Consider the following 17,684-nt stretch of genomic DNA (forward strand, 5'->3'; position numbering starts at 1 on the left):
GTTAAACAATAAAGACAATTTTTCACAGCCTTCTTTGCTCATATTTACCAAGGGTGCCAATATTAGTGGAATGCACTGTATGCACCTGACTGTTTAAAGTGAGAATTAATTAAAATAGGAGCTAAAACAGTTTAAGGCCATCTTCTGTTACTCTTTTCGTAAGCATTGCGTCACTGCATCAAAAACAATGCAGAAAGTTAATCTAACCCTAACATGATGTGATGAATATGTATTGCGAGTGGGGTGGGTTTTTCGAGCTCTGTGGGTCAGTCAGGCCAACATGAAAGCAGAAAGCAGACTTTCTCTGCGCTGACCAACACAATATAAAACAAATGCATCTGGAATGTCACTTCAAGTCCCTAGGGAATTCTCTCTCTCTCTCTCTCTCTCGATTCTAACGAGACTGTGCACGAGTGAATAGTCTATATCTTAAAAGTCATAACTGATAACAGCAATGCTGTGTCACGTGTTTCACTTAATATTCAGCTACAATTAACTTTATCTGAATTCTCCAGTGCAAACACCATCAAGGTATTAGACAAACAGTTCTGGACATTTTTTTTATTTTTAAGAGCTGGACTTTTATCCCTACATGTCGAAGTCTGTGCATCACATGACCACTCTGAAGGCAGATCAAGGCATAATTACATAGTGGACGTGTTACCATCCTGCATATGTACTCCACTGGAGCAAATGAAATCCAATATTGAGATTTTAATTATTACTTATTATTACTACCATAATAATAACTAAGGAATAAAACCTAAGGGGGTGTGCTGTTCGAGGAAAACAATAAACAACAGGATGGTGTGAAGGCAAAGTTGATTATTCTCCAAGAGCTCGTCTCGAAATGTTGTATTCCTCTCATCACAGCAAGTTGCCCATGATTAAAATGACAAAAAAACAAACAAAAAACAAAACAGGTCATACTTTTTACCCATTTATAGTAATGTAAACGTTGTGGAACAAATTACAGACACCTTCAAAAAAAAAGCTAAATAAACGTCTCCTCAACGAAAACTTCACCATATCAAATCTCTCTGCAAGCCGTTCCTATAGAAATGATCACGTAGAAGAACACACTCATTAATATTAACTTTGCAGCTAGAACTATTCTCAGAGAACAACTTCTGACCAGTCTTGTGGTTTTCTAATTATTAATACGTGTTACACTTGTGGGTCTTGAATCTCGTTCAGTAGACAGAAAGTACAACTCGATTTCATTACACTGCACGGTATAAAGTTATTTTAACTCAGCCTATTCGATTCTGTGTTTTCTAGACACACGGTTTATTTTGTGCAGTGTCATATAGTGCAGCACAGAAAGAATTTAGCGACACAGATGTTTGACTTCCTTTCTCACTGAAGCAAAACATGCAGGACATTCCTCAATACCCATCCCCCGCCAAAAATACTGCACATCCAGACCTCTGGCAACAGCAGTCTTTTCATTTCAGACACCCAGGGTAAATAACAAGCATCTAGAAGTAAGATTTTATTTTTGTTTTATTTCAGAATCATATTACATTCTTACATTCAACTACATACTCATATTCATTCAACTTAACGGAATCTAAAGCTGTACTTGAATAAAGGTTTCTTATAAAAACACTAAAAGGACTGAAAAAAATAGCGAGTGACAGAAGCACATCTTTCTCACATCTACTTTCTACCACTGTCGCAGTAGCATGCTACAAATGAGATGCAGAGCTTCTGGCAGCATTTCTGAGGAATCTTAGCTCATTCCTCATGAGCAATGGCCTCCAGTTCAGTAATATTCTCGGGTTTGCGTGCTGCAACGCCTTCTTCACATCCCACCAGAGATTTTCTATGGGGTTCAAGTCAGGTGACTGTGATGGCCCTGTAGAATCTTCCAGGACTTGTTCTGCAATCAAGCCTTGATGGAATTTGAGGTATGCTTGGGATCATTGTCCTGTTGGAAGGTCCAATGACACCCAAGCTTCAGCTTCCTCTCAGATGGCATGATGTTTTCTCCTAGGATTTCCTGATACTTCAATGAATCCATCTTGCCTTCCACACGCTGCAGGTTTCCAGTGCCAGAGGATGCAAAGCAGCCCCAGAGCATCACCGAGCCACCACCATGCTTGCCTGTGGACAGAGTGTTCTTTCTTCATTCTTCTTCCTCCAGACATACTGCTGACCCACCGTGCCGAAAAGTTCCAGTTTTGTTTTGTCACTCCACAGAACAGAATCCCAAAACTTCTGTGGCTTATTTATATGATTTTGAACGAGTTTTCTTGTGCTTTTGGGTCAGTAGTAGTGTACGTCTTGGAGTTCTGGCATGGAAACCTTCTGCGTTTAGTACGCACCTTACTGTGATCACTGAAACCTCAGTGCCTGCTGCCACCAAGTCTTGCTGCAGGTCTTTTGCAGTCACTTGAGCGTTTTTCACAACCTGCCTTCTCAGAAATCTGGTTGCAGCTGTTGATAGCTTCCTTTTACTTCCCATAGCCAGTTCAGGTATTTCATGTATTTTCTTCCCCTAGCCAGTATTTCATGTGTTGCAACTAATGAAGCCCTTGATTAGCTGCATCAGGTGTGCTTGAGACAACACCTGTGTTGAATATTTGTGCTATTGTGAGGGATTCTGTTCAGGGGGTTGAATAATTTTGAAACTGGAGAAATCATTATAAAGTTGAATTTGGGGAAACCACTTGAAGCATTCGTTGTGTTGAAATATTTCAATCGCTTTTGTTTGATTTGTTCATTGCAAACAGCTGAAAGTCTGTATATTTTGACAATGAACATGATTTGCAAGGGGGTTGAATAATTTTGACTGCAACTGTAGAACTAGACAGAACAATGATAGAACTAGTTCCTGACATCTTTAAACAAAATTGACTCACACATACTATTAGGGCTGCAACTAACGATTATTAGTTGCAGGAGGGGCAAACTTTCAGTACCATTTTTTTTTGTTCATTTAAAATAAAATCCACAAACTGAGTGTAACAAATAGTCTGAAGTTTGTTTCACAAGAACCCAATACACCCACACCCACACACACCCCCACACACCCCCACACACCCCCACACACCCCCACACACACACACCCACACACACACCCACACCCACACACACACCCACACACACACCCACAATTAATTTAGGACTGTGGTTCAATTCGGTGCTTTTTGTGCATGTATAAAAAAATAATGCATAAATACTTATGTACAATACAAACTAAAATAAATGAATTATATATATAAAATTTATTTTATATTTTAAAGTATTATTAAATTAATAATAAAAACTCCCTTTCACTGCACCTTGTGGTTTCTGTTACTCACTACCTTTAGACATATTGTTTTATTTGTGTTTACTTTTGATCATAGTGTTTTAATTAGACATTACAGATCCTACTTGCGCGCTCACTGCGAGTGAGGAGAAACACAGCCTCGTTAATAATAGATCACTTCCGTTATAATAAACGACAGAATTTCCACTGCAAGAGCGCAAATACAGCATATAATGACCATAAACTTAAATTAAACTAAACCTTTTAAGCAGCTTGCACCAGTTTCCCCTGACCCTTACACATAGTGGAGCATTTTGGATATAAACATAAGTTTGCGCTCGTGCAGCACTGTTTGATCTCAGTGGTGTTTAATATAAAATGCTCTCCTGCCTTAGAGAACGTTCTTCCTCAGTCATGTGATGATTTTGCCTCCGTCTGATGGAGACTGAGGTCATGTTGAGAATAAAAGGTAACGCTGACAGAAAATAAACTGAAGAAAGTCGTTGTCGGTGACTCTGGGTGTCTGCTAATGCAAGCGTGCGTATGATGTCATGCGCCGATGGCTAGGAAGCAGCTTATACTTCCGGTTAATTAAAAAAAAAAAACAAACACTAGTGTTATATTTCAGATGATATTACCGTTCTAAATTCCACACACTAGACCAGGGGTGGGCGGGCTTATCCGGAAAGGGCCGGTGTGGGTGCAGGTTTTCATTCCAACCAAGCAGGAGGCACACCTGATTCCACCTGTTTAATCAGTTGATCTTGGCTTTCAGTAGATTCAGGTGTGGCTTCTGCTTGGTTGGAATGAAAACCTGCACCCACACCAGCCCTTTCCGGATAAGATTGCCCATCCCTGCACTAGACGGTAGAGGACACAGTACATAGTGTAAGTGTATAGTACTTCATTTGGGACACAACTTTAGTATTTACTCTCCGAAGCGCGTTTTCGTAACAGAAGTAACGTAACGAGTAAATCTCCCCCGTGCTGCGCGCAGACCAACTAATCGATAATGAGATTCGTTGACAACGATTTTCATAATCGATTATTATCGATTAGTTGTTGCAGCTCTACATTCTATAACAAAACACTGTCCTGAGGGAGGCTTCTCTTGCCATGCAAATGACTCCATAATCAAACACCCTTGCATCCACAAACTGATTCATATACTAATCTTCTTCCTCTTTCTTGTATTCTAGCATTTGTTTCTGTATTTCCATAATTAACGGTGCTGGTACTGTGCTCTTCCTGCAGTCGTGCAAAAACGTGTGATATTTAAAAGCACCACTTGCAGTACTGCACTTGTATGGGACAGCTGATACAAAACCAAAGAGAGGATGCAAGCTTGTGAAGGTGGGTTTGTCTATGCACAACCCCCACAGATGTCATCTCCATGGCCTTTATTGTGCGCCTATTGTGGTCGTCTACTAACAACTTAGCATGGTACAAGAACAAATGTGCCTACTCTTGTACCATGTTCCACCACATCCTGTGGTGGATGTACGCCATCCTATATATTCTGAAACAGAAAAGCTGTAAATCAAACTTTTTTTAAAATTTTTTTAGACTCTTATTTTCCCCACACTATTAATACTTTAATATACACAACTTCACTATTTAATTACTCGTGATAATGATCTGTGACACAGTAAATGTCTGGTTCCTCTAAAATGAACTTCTTTGCCCATTTTTTGTCCTACACGTTGCACTGTGTATATAAATTCTAATAAACAGTATATACTGTGATATTTATTTCGCTTTAAACAGACACACATTGCTTTTGAGTGTGCAATAAAAACGAGTTTTTTCAGTCAAAAGTTTTCTTCATTAAAATACTGTTCAAAATATTCTGAGAACTGAAATTAAACAAAACAAATCACGAAGCCAGTATTGTGAACTGAATCTATATACTGTGATATACATTTACCATCCAAAATTGTCAAAATCTCTGTTCCTGAGGAGTCTGAAAGTGATACATCTTGAATTGTTTACACAAATCATAAGCAAAACTTGTGCACTGCTTCAGGAGCTATCTGAGGAGAAGTTTAAAGCCACCATATGAAACAGTTTAATAAAGAGCTTTAACAGACTGGTGCACCACCGTAGAGAGAGGAAACACGTGTATCCCACTCAGCACATTTGGCCCCCTTTTGTAATAGCAGCTGGAAAATCTGTCGATGTAGTCGGTTTTCTGAAAACGCAGAATGATCTGCGGTCACGTTAGGCCACTTCCTTATATCGACATGAGTATTAAGCAGAACGTATTGTTCTGAATTTTTTAACTGCTCATAAATGGGAACAGATAAACGAGCATTACTGAAAGTCAAGTGTGTGAGGTCATGCACTAAAGGCTTGTGATGACTAATGGAGGCATTATAGTGACGTAGATCAATATGTAATGTCCAAACACACAAGCAGTTCATGTTTCATTTGCCCCCGATGGGTAAGAGATCCAGAAACATGATCTAATGAAAACGTGATCCACATAAAAAGGCATCTGTATACTGGTGATAATGATCAGTGATAAACTTAATCGATCGTAAATGACATTTTAATCAAAAGGAGCTTAAATATTTAGTGAATGGTCTTTAATTCATGTTCAGTGGTGCAACGATGTATTGTGACGCAAAAATGTGACGATGTACATCGTGGAAATGTGCGATATCAGCATACATCAATTTGAACATAGGAACATTTCACACAAACAAAAAGCATTTTGTTTTAATATTTATGTTTATGGTTCAGAAATAAAAAGCAGTCTTTTTAAGTCAAAATATTCCGAGATTCGAAATTTATCGAATTGTGAAGCCAGTGTTGTGAATCAGATCTTGACTAGAGTGTGTTGTTACACCCCTAATTATTTGTGATGGTGGTGAAACATCACTCTGGATCAGTTGCTTTCCAAAAGCAGGGTAAATGGCCTTGCAACATGCTTTAGCTCATTTAAGTTGGGGAGGAGGAACGAGAACGTGAGACAGATGGCAAGTGAACGAATTACAGATTTGTTACAAAATACAGGATTATGCAACCTGCATACCAACCAAGTTCCTGCCTTTTCTCTCCAAAAGAAGTCTTCGATTAAATAAAAGTGCAATCTTCAGAACAACACAGGCTCTCATGCCGCGTTACTGTCAATAGATACTTTGTGGGTTTCCTTTGGGTGTGTAGTTCAAACCACTGGTGCTAAAAGTGAAATTGTGGATTGCATGATTTACCATCAACTCTAATTGTTCTTTATGAACATCAGTACAGTTCAGCATACAGAAAAACAGGTTCAACTATTTATATAAATTAAAAGAAAATCAACATATCAAGAACAATCAAGTTGATATTAACCAAAATATCATATCACAATACTAGATGATTAATTCTTTGATACAGGATATGTATCACAATATATAGGTTTGCTAACAAACCACAGGCAAAGCAGTAGTGTTGCATTTGATTATATACGGAGTGTAATGATCATTTATTTCTGCAGAAATTAAAATAACATTGAAAAGAAGGAAAAAGTTTTCTTTTTCACATTTTCACATCAAACCAGATACTTTCAATCAGTGTTGATCGTTGTTAGGTTAAGAAAAAAAAAAACCCTAAAATGTGCATAAAGATATAATGGCAGATTGGCGCTACAGCCAGATTTTCGAGGATGGGGTGAAGGCAAACTCTTGACTTTCAGGAATGCTCCCAATAAATAAATAAAGAAAAAAAATAATTAAAAAAAAATCGCACTGAACAGCTGAAGGACGTTCTGAATCATAGCTGGAAATCACATCATATTCAAAGTAAACATCCTTCACTTTATGTGGAAGACTGCAAAGGTGATTCGTCAACTAACTAACATTAGTGCTAAAAGGGCGGCTGACGACCAAATCACCTCCATATTGTTATTATTGTGTTCCAACCAGTTTCCAGCTGCAGAGGGAGGTGTGAAACGACTCAGAATGAACAGAAAATGTCTAATTTAGTTACAGCATCAAGGTTTGCTGCATAAGCTTGAAGTGCATTAAATTTAAACAGCCACGTATCAAATGTTTGTTTCACGAAAGAAAAAAAAAAAGCATATTTAAAAAAAAAAATTAATTAGTTATTTTCTATTTGTCAACAGGGCAATTTTGAAAATAAACTAATATCCTGAACATGAAATCTGTTTATCCCATGCATCCGGGCTACTGACTAGTCCACCCCTGAATATACTGTGCTGTTCATCTCACACCATTTTGTTATTGAACACACCTTCATTCTGCTTGTGGCTTGAGGTATATTAAGTGTTTTGCGCAACACTTTATAGTGCCAAAATAAAATGTTTGTATGACTGCGTCATCTCCTGGCTCATGGAGAACAAGAACTTAGAGCAGCTTTGAGAGTTTTCTTTCTAGTAATATCAACCGTCAATGTCAACTCGGTACGGACGCGCTACCTGACAGGTGGTCAGTCGGGAATTTTTCATGGGTGCACCATGCAACAAGAAGAGCCAAAGCAGTAGCGACTCCCCCGGTTACCATGGCTGCGTCTGAAACTGCATACTTACCTACAATATAGTAGGCAAAATACATGTATTTTTCTCGGACGCTCGTTGTCTGCTTTCTGTGCTGTTACCGCGAAGTGTGTAAAAGCCGCGCCCCTAAAATTTATCTGAGTGGCTGCGTACCCGCAGTATTTATTCAAGCAGGTGAGTTTAAAATGATGGTAGCGGTTGCATTATGAATGTTGTCGTAAAGTTTAATTGGGGTGTATAACTGCTTACTTATTGTTAGCATACGCGCATTTAACGCTAATAAGGTCAGGAGTCCTTATTAACTTTTATTGGGGTAAAATAAATGGGAGTACATGATGGGGTTTACTAATTTTACACATCAGAGGTTTTTTGATGAGCGATATATCTGATCTATATATGTGTTAGAAAATAATAGATGTGTGGCTAGCACTGTTTATGTTTTTAATATCAGTCAGTCAGAAAAACATTTCTGCTCTTGCCTGGATAACTCTAGTAGCTTTAATAATGATATACTTGAAGGACAGAATGGCATTTTTAAAAATACATTTTATATTGCTACTTAACATTGTTAATAGAATAGTGTGTTGTTTAATTAGCATGTTTTTGTGTTTTGCTTTGGTACCGAAAGTGGTACAGAGTACTGTGGAATTTTACTGGTATTGGTACCGACTACTGAAATTTTGGTACCGTGATAACCCTACTCTGTAGTCATGCATTTATCACTCAAACAAACCAACCGATTGCCTTTATACTGTTTTGTCCATTACGAACCATTCCTCTCTTATAAAAGCAAAAGTGCCATGGAACTAGTGTTTTGTTAGTCAAATCTAAACCAAAAGCCAAATTCACCACCTGAAATTTCCTTTAAGAAAATAAATAAATAAATAAATAAATAAAGAAAGAAAGAAAGAAAGAAAGAAAGATAAATAAAAAAAAAGGACACAACATTAAGATTAGAGACGACATCTTTTCACCAGGACTCTCATCTTGTACGATTGGGCCTGAAACTGCTTCCTTAGTAATGATGTACCCGAATATGTTATTTATGTTGAACAGATAACTTGTTCTAAACAGAAACAAATACAAGCCCCGTTAATCCTTTTTTATAGAAAGCTTGCAAGAAATCTACTAGAAACAGGACTGGGATCCTACAGGAGAAAAAAAAAAAAAAGTGAGCGATCATATACGAGTCCACTTGAACAAAGCAAAAGAACATTAATTATCATGAACGAGTCGCTGAATGACGCGCTTACATTTACGTTCACGCTTTATCTTTAGTAACCGCCTGGTCAGGGTTGCAATGGTTTAAATCACGCTACTAGATTGTTTCAAATTTAGGAAATAGAACCAACTAAATTTGTTAGAAAATATCATGGGCAAGTACAAGCCAAAAATAATAAATGCAAGTTCAGGATTTATATAAAAAAATAAAAGCAGTCACATGCAAAGCTGTTGTTGTGACCAGTTATAAGCTGGAGTGATGTAGCTGAGGCTCAGAAACACCCAGAGCCAGAATTCACACACCATGCTGACAGAGCTGACATTTCTACCACTTGCTTTCTTTTCCAGTGTTTTCCAGGATAGTGTGGTAGGGTTCATATACGAGTTCAATTCAAGTTTAGGCCGTGCTTATATTGGGTTTAAATTTGACGCGGACAAAAAAAATATTTAACGCACTAAGCAGATACAGATAGAGACGTTGTGTTCACCCCTATTCTTTAGTAACACGGTATCAGACGAGTCAGTCTGTGCATCCGAGTCACACTTCAATCAGCTTTTGTAGTGTTAGACAAGAAGATAAGAGCCTACAAAAGGCCCACAACCGTGGTAAAGTTGTGTAAGGAGCAAAAATCCTGCACAACGTGGGTGATAATAATGGCATTTAATGATTAATGTGGCGCTGCTGCCTATATTTATTTTGGATTAATAAGTAGTTAGGTTACAGTCAGTGTTGAACTCTGAACAGGAAGAAGTTATTTCACTGTGACTTCTTAATATCGACTATCAATCGATATGATAATTCAACAAACTTTTAAAACTCCCCACTTCAGGTTAACAAGGTTATGATATAGCTATACAGTCTGTGGTTTTATTATTAAATAATATTTATTATAAAGTGACAGCACCAGAACTCACGCTGAACTACTGTGAAATTTACACACACACACACAAATATAAAATTTAGCTGTTATACTTCTATACCTCAATTAAAGTCCCCATGAAATCAAAATGGAAGTGTTGTGGCTTTTAGTATGAATGTGTTCGCCTTAAGGTTATCTATAAGCGCGTGTGATCCAAAAACAATGATAAAATTCACAAGATGTACACATTCAAAATTTACAGTCTCTCTCGACCACCAATACGGATCGACAATTTTAATGACATCATTCAGCTTCTCATCAGATATTCCGTCCAATCAAACGCTCTCTAAAATCTGATTTGTCAATCCATGGTACAGCTGTCGAGTATGGCTTAGCCCGGGCTGTGAGGTAAGTGGCACGCTATTGGCTGTTTAAAAAGGCAGAGGAGCTACTCGATATGTCCCGACTTCCTGTTTCAGTGGAAACTACATCAACACATCGGTGACTTTAAAAGGCCTCGATCTTTGTACTTTGTGTTATACAAGGTCAGTCGGCTGATTTGTCTAGACTCTTTTTTTTTTTTTTCTTTTTTAATTTAAAATCTGCTTCTACCCACAACTGTTATAAGCTAAATGTCATGCTATGACACTGCACAAACGCTCTATATCTGCACATCGGTATCCACTGTATGTGTATGTTCAGGCCACACTTACTGTTACAGTCTACATTTCTTATTCTCTAATTAGATTATTCTTGGATACTATTAGAGTAGTTGCTATAATGTAGGACTGAAAATATCTCTGGGATCTGTGATTTTTAAAAACAATTTTGTCCTAGTGTATGAGATCACAACTAATGACTGATTCTGAAACTGGTTTAACATGAATTACCCAGAATCAGAAGCCTGCCGCTAGAGTAGCATTATCACTTACAGTCTGTAAACAAAGGATTATGTTCCACCAAGAAACACACACGGTCAATACGTCCTCTCTCTGTGCGTATTTGCCAATGGAAAAACGCACACGTCACGTCAGCAGATGTGACCTGGCAGTCAAACGATACCAGTAGCAGACTACGCTTGTGGGTTTTAAGCAAACAAATGGGTCATGCAAAGCCCCACTGTGGCTTAAACAAGCCCAACCATTTCAGCTCCTTTGGATAGGTAAATATGCACGTGTGCTACATACCTTTCTGAACATGGATGATGTCAGGGTAGTTGGTGAGATGTCCTTGGTACAGTGCGAGGAGATCCATCACCGTGTCCACGTCTTGTTTCGGTTGCTCCACAAAGTAGTCTCCGATGGCTTCGTAAGCCTCGCCGGTGTACGCAATGGCGTGGTTCAGACCGGCCGAGTACGCCTGCTGGTCAAGCTCGAAAGCTTGGCTGAGATACTTAAACGCCTGGCCGACTTTCTGATATTCCTTCTTAAATCCAGTGATCTGTTTCCTCGCAAACTCATTGAGCGTCGCGTTCACCTGGATCACGCTATCGTCCATTTTTTTGGTGAAACCCTTAAATCCGTCGATCTTGCCCTCGACATCTTGGAAGTCGAGCGAGGAGGCCGGCGTGCTGATCGTAAGGAAGAAATTCGCTCCGACCATCTCGTCCTTCTCCGCCTTCCTCTTGCCTTGCTTCCAGCTCTTTTCGTCTGTGCTGCTGCAGGTGAGAAAGTGCTGGAAAACATCACACCTGGCCAGCACCGGGTGGCTCGTCATGTGGTTCATCCACCAGATCAGACCTTTCCTTCTCTTCGAAATGAAATCCTCCTCGAAGCGGCCTGTGGCCTGCTTCTCAGGGATGTGCGGAACAGAAATGACCGGGAACTTCTCGACCAACCGAGCGTACAGCCAGTCAAAATGCTTATATCTTCGGTTCACTGGGTTTTGCGTGTGCGTCGGGGTTAGTTTATACGAGATGTAGCTTTTCATGCCCTTGAATTTCGTCTGCTTGGTCGGATCATCGATGGTACAAAGGAAAGGGTACGGGTTTTCCTGCCACTCGGGGCCATACTGACCCATCACCACACAGATCTTATCGCCATCCTTGACAAACCCGGACGCTTCGCCAAGCACAAACGCCTCGCCTCCTGACTTCACGAAAGTAGAGAACCTGTTAAGGTTCCTGCCAACCGTAGCCGAACTCTTGGCTTGCTGAGCGTTGCCGCCACCTCGGGCCATTGAAGACGTGGTCACCCTGTAGGTGTTGGGTCCGTTGTTTTCGAAATCGTGTAAACCTCTACGCGTGACACCTGGCTCATCAGCCACTGTCGAACTGTCATCCCAGTCATCATCCCAGTCATCATCACTCCCTTGGCTGGCTGGGTAACTCTGCTGGTGCTGCTGCAGTGCAGGTGGTGCTGGGAGGAAACCACTCGTAAAAGTCGACGTATAGCTTTCTGGAGTGTTGTTGACTCTTGCAGAGCCTTGATGCGCGTCCACAGAAGTGCTGTTTAAAGAAGAGGTTATTTCGTTCTTCAGGACCTGTACGTAGGACGCAGGGAAGAGTCCCCTCTGCCCGGTACTGTTCAGTCCTTCCAGCCAGCCCTCAATGTCCTGCTCACTGTACAGACTCACTATCTCATTCTCTTTAACCGATATCTCTCCGGGGTTTTCAGAAGTAAAGTCGTACAACACTTTCGCTCTTAGAGCCGCCATTACAAAACAAATACGCTTAATAAAGAGCAGTAAAAAGTCTCTGGCTAGTCACCTAGCTAGCGAGCTAACTGTGGTAAATAAACGCGCTAGTTTAATGAACACAAAACAACTCAACTTTGCTGCGTCGCTTACGTGTCAGAGACCACACTGAGAATCGTCCGGGTTCGTCGTATATCCCTGGAAAACTTGCCACCTCGTATCCTGAGTCCATTAACAAGGTGTTTTTATTATTATTTTAGTTTATTACTTTAAAAAAAAAATAAATTAAAATCCCTCACAACGCGGCGTAAAGAAATCAGGTCTCCATCGCTTGACTTTCTAGCTCGCAGTGAAGAGTGAGATTAGCCGCACGCGCCTGTCCCACTCACAGCCGAGCGAGCGGTCCTCCCTCTACAACAGAGCTTTACGTCATCGAGGGCGGAGCTGAACGACCAATCAGACAGCAGAAAGTCCTGAGTGGGCGGGGATAACACTGAACTCAACAGGGACCTCAGTTTTAAGGCAAGTACTCAGGGGGTGTTTTGTGGAGACTTGAACGTTAAACGGGTATATGTGATAATACAATCCTTTGTAAGCACACAATTGTCTAGATTGTCTTTATATGCTGTGGCATTACAGTTTCCCTTTACTAGAGCTACAGGCAATGCTCCTGTGTACAATGTGAGGTCTATGAAGACATGGTTTGAGAAGGTTGGTGTGGAGGAACTCCACAGAGCCCTGAACTCAACCTCACTGAACACCTTTGGGATGAACTGGAGCACACCTGGTCTCCTCGCCCAATATAAGTGCGTGACCTCACTAATGCTCTTGTGGCTGAATGAACACAAATCCCCACAGGCACGCTCCAAAATCTAATGAAAAGCCTTTCCGGAAGAGAGTGGAGATTACTATAACAGCAAAAAGGGACTAAATCTGGAAAGAGATGTTCAAGAACATGTGAATGTGATGGTCAGGTGTTTTCAACATTCAGCCATATAATGTAACTACTTATTTTGTAGTATTGTTGAATTCTCAATTCTGATTGGTCAGAAGTTTACTGTTGATTATTTCTGGCTGTAATTCAAATCAGTGCTGCTGTAATATATAATAGCTTCTATAGTAACAACAGAGTCAGTGTCAATCCATATATCAGGTAACATGAGATCATTTTAACACTTTATACTGCTTGTTGTTGGGCCTTGCTCAAGACTGTAGCAGGAACTGGCTGGGTGACATAACTAGTTTATAGTGTGTGTTTCGGGGTTGCTTAAAAGCTTGAGAGATGTTAAAACCAATTTGTTCTAATTAAATTGCTTACATGAACAGTTAAGTTAAAAGTCATGCCTCCTGAATAAGAAAAGGAAAATGCTATTGCCTGTATTTTGCACTTGAGCCAAAAGCAACATAACAGAACAAAAACAAGTCACGTTATTTTCATGAGTCCCTTTGTTTCTAGATCTGATTGGAAGAAGGCAGTGTATGAACTGCATGGCCAAGCAAGTCAATGTCAGGAAGAATGGAGGATTGCTCATAGGACACAAGAGGTTGGAGGTTATAAAGGCAAAGTGCTAGTATACCACAAGTTATTAGAGAATACTTCTTTTACATTCAAAAAGGGAAAGACAAAGTATAAATATTTTAACATGTGCTATTTTATTGTGCACAGAAATATTACGTAATGACATGAGATGTTATATCGGTGTGAATTAAGGTTAAAACACAGCACCGAGGTTTAAATATATATCTTTATTATCTATGTTGTAACATCTGGTCTACACTTCCATTCATCTTTCGAATATAAAAAATATGATGTTTCATATTTATTTTGCACATGCTGGAAAAGAGTATATTGTATGTTGTAAAAAATGGTCAAATATAAGCAGAATATTACACTGTTGTACACATTGGCACACTACACAATCAATATTTCACTAATTTCCTTTTACCACTCAGAGAATAACCCCACATGCTTAAAATGACATCCATGTCAAGAGCTAATCAGATGCTGCCCACCATCTCTCTTTGGTTTCCACCACCAATATTCCATCATGACACAGTATGGCTGTCAGGTCTCCTGCCTGCATTTGATGATCAGGCAGCTGGTACTGTCTGGTGAAGCTTCGTGACACAAAGCCGTGCTCGTCCATCCGTGCCCCGTGTTGCCCTCGGACCATCAGCCACCCCTCAAACACCTGGATAAGAATGTCTTCGGGTTTGAATTGGGTCACATCCAGGAGGATTCGGAACAGGGGCTCGCCTAAATCCTCGTCACTGCCTACAAATCCAGTACTGCTTCTGGTGTCCAGTTTAAGTTCCTGCTGTCCAAGTCCTGGCAAGGCAAACAACTGATGGATTTCTTTACACTTTTCTAGGTCCTTTTTTTCAAAATGCACCTTGTGCCGTACAGGGCATGAGATTCCATGAGAAATGGTGACTCCCTCTTCTGCCATGGCACCCAGAGGTTGAAATTTGTCGTGTTACTGCTTGAATCTGACCAAGTCACGTTAGGTTGAAGTAAATCTATAATAAGACCAGCTTATGTTTCTGAACCATGGGGCTAGTGGGCTGGTGCTGACACGGTCCTTTTTTTAGAGTGTGCAAAAATGTGGTCACGTGTCACTGCCTGGTCTAACATAAAATGGTAATGAGATGAGTAAGTAGAATGTCATACATTTAATTAAAATAATAAGCTTAGAAGGGTATTTTTTAAATATTATAAACCATATAGCGAAAGCCCCACATTTGAGATAAACACAGATCCTACTTCTACTTTCCATATACAGACTATTTACTTGATTTCATTAATGGTAGAAGGAGCAAAAAGGGAAACATAGTGAAAGGATTATGATGTGTGTAAAGAACTAAATTGAACTAATAAGCTAGTACATAGTTACAAATAGTAACTCATTGGTTTAGTACAAGTACACAGGTGTGTGAAAATATCAGTGATGCAGCAAAATATGGTCTGTCAGGGGGTCCTGAACATGCTTGATTTTAGTTATTAATCTAAATATTAATTCAATTAAATATAAACGGTCCAAAGTTAACGTTTTTGCACAGCATTGATGCCACCTTGTGGTGGGCTTTAATACTACAAGAGCAAAAAGTCGAACTATTCACTACGGTACGCGTGTTTAGCTGTTAGTATTTTCACACTCAGTATTGTGGTCATTAGGTGGAAGAAAATAAAAACCACGTAAATATAAATCTGTAACACGAGCACTTTAATATTACCAGCTAATTATTCTCTTAAGAATGATACACCCTTAATGTTGTTGTATGCAGGGGCTTCTTATTTTCATTTTTATAAGCAGTATAGTTTTGTGACCTTGGACAGTTTATTCATTTTGGTCATGATGGCTTTATTTAAGAGTGTCGAGAGTTTGCAGAGACAAAAAATGCACCAATTTACACATTTCCTATCAGTATCTTTACCTATTTGCCTTAAGACTTGTTGGGCCAACATTGGGTACCAACTTTGGCCCAGTGTAATTTTGTCTAGTGGGCAAAATTGGCAACATTAGACCACCAGGGGCAACATACTTTAAATCCACCTTACCAAATGCCAGTCAACGTTGAGTCTATGTCAGGCAAAGTTGGATTAACCTCAGACAGTGTTGGACCAATGTTTATTTAAAGGTAACCATTCTTGGGCCAATAATTTTTAGCCATCTTTAAATCACTTTGGCAACAGTGGGCCAACAGTTAAACTTTAAGTCCACCCAGCAAACAAGTGTGCATGCCTCTAAACCTGTATTGTCAATGACCTGCATAGCCATGACTGATTCTGCTGCTCTTTTCCATATAACAGAATTATACTGGATTTTTAATAGCAGCCAGATGACGTTGTGATACCTTTGCACATTACTCAAACATGAAAGTAGCTGTAGACCATATTTGAACTCGATGTCAACATATACATAGCTCTTGCTTATTGTTTCATGTCATTTTTCAAAGGTTGTGAGTCAGATGTTATGTTAAAAACCCTTGCGACAGTGCCATGTCATCATATGCTTTCATTCACTGTTTAGTGTAGGTGTGAAGAACTGCATAATCCAATTAGCAAGGTTTATTTTGGAGGATGGTTACTACTCAGCCGATAATCTCTGGAGGGAAGCAGTACACTAATCTATGGCTCTTCTAGATGTTGTGCTCTTCTCTCTCTCTCTCTCTCTCTCTCTCTCTCTCTCTCTCTCTCTGTCTCTACCTCCCTCCCTGTTTGTTTTCGAGTCTGAAATGAAGTAAGTGATCTCCTCCTATTCTGTGAGTAGTGAGTAGATAAAAGCAGAACACAGACCACCTCTGCTGCATGGTGACTTGCAGATCTATAGGGCTTTGTCTCATTACGACAGTAAGATCTTCATTCACTTCCTCCAGCTCAGCGTGTTTGGTTGTCGCCGGTGACGCTGTTGCTAGGCACCGTAGATGGCTGAAAACATTCAGCTCTCCTTAGCATTGTGCAGGATTGCCTTTTACACGGTAAGAGCTGACCAATGTGACTTAATGTGAGATTGCTTAATGTGAGTTATCAGTTTCTTTGATTTAATCATTCTAAGGATTGACTCACTGGAACATAACGAGATTGAGATAGCTAGGATTAAATAATACCCGAAACTGCACCCTGTAAAATCATTTACTTTGTAAGGGTTCCATGTAACCTTCTTTTTAATAGTTCTTTAACCTTCTATGTAAATATAACTTCTCTAAATATGCCAATTCAATTTATACAGTATTTACTGCATTCGAGTTATCTAATCTGTTCTGCAATGGACTAATTTACAATATAAACTTAAATTAACGCCATGAACATTTATAAGCCTCTAGATTACTTTCTTTTTTAAAGTTAAAACAACAAATGATATATATTGGAGCTTGTAATCTGCATTCAACATTTTCAATAGAAAAAAAAAGTTTACCCCCTGAAACCCCAGTTTATTATCCAGTTATTTCTCTTAAAGCATATTACTCAGTACCAACAGAACATACACGATCTTACTAACAGAAAATACACAATCTTACAAGCGTGAAAATGTAAGTCTGGACCTGCCAACATGTCCTGGTAGTTTAAAGGAATAATTAACACGGGTTGTCTGACTGTGGCAGATAAGAATTCAGTCGATTATACGGTAGTGCATTTTTATAACCTTGAGAAAAACATCATTACACCACAGAAGGTGAATATTAGCTTTCACTCATCTCATTGTCACTGGGA

The 17,684-nt window shown here is 39.5% G+C and overlaps 3 protein-coding genes across 5 annotated transcripts in view; 1 reads left to right on the top strand and 2 right to left on the bottom strand.

Annotated features, from left to right (window-relative positions):
- The window catches only part of snx18a (sorting nexin 18a), a 20,340-nt gene extending 7,448 nt beyond the window's left edge, over positions 1-12,892 (bottom strand). The window contains exon 1 of the mRNA XM_053653723.1: positions 11,026-12,892. Coding sequence (XP_053509698.1) covers positions 11,026-12,493 — 1,468 coding nt within the window. The 5' untranslated portion in view covers positions 12,494-12,892. The remainder of the gene's footprint in view (positions 1-11,025) is intronic.
- A 1,141-nt stretch (positions 12,893-14,033) lies between these two features.
- On the bottom strand, positions 14,034-16,842 carry hspb3 (heat shock protein, alpha-crystallin-related, b3). Its single transcript, XM_053653728.1, has 2 exons — positions 16,596-16,842; positions 14,034-15,100 (listed from the first exon to the last, which is right to left on the bottom strand). Exon 2 carries the CDS (start codon positions 14,920-14,922, stop codon positions 14,467-14,469), a length of 456 nt encoding a protein of 151 aa, XP_053509703.1. The 5' UTR covers positions 14,923-15,100; positions 16,596-16,842; the 3' UTR covers positions 14,034-14,466.
- The window catches only part of arl15a (ADP-ribosylation factor-like 15a), an 83,415-nt gene continuing 82,528 nt past the window's right edge, over positions 16,798-17,684 (top strand). Inside the window, exon 1 of one of the 3 annotated variants that reach the window (XM_053653726.1) lies at positions 16,798-16,951. In XM_053653726.1, the coding sequence (XP_053509701.1) occupies positions 16,898-16,951 (54 nt within the window). In that variant the 5' untranslated portion in view covers positions 16,798-16,897. The remainder of the gene's footprint in view (positions 16,952-17,684) is intronic. The other 2 variants (XM_053653724.1, XM_053653727.1) reach the window with 2 other exon arrangements.

The sequence above is a fragment of the Ictalurus furcatus genome, chromosome 22, assembly GCF_023375685.1.
Source record: "Ictalurus furcatus strain D&B chromosome 22, Billie_1.0, whole genome shotgun sequence".
NCBI classification, from domain to species: domain Eukaryota; kingdom Metazoa; phylum Chordata; class Actinopteri; order Siluriformes; family Ictaluridae; genus Ictalurus; species Ictalurus furcatus.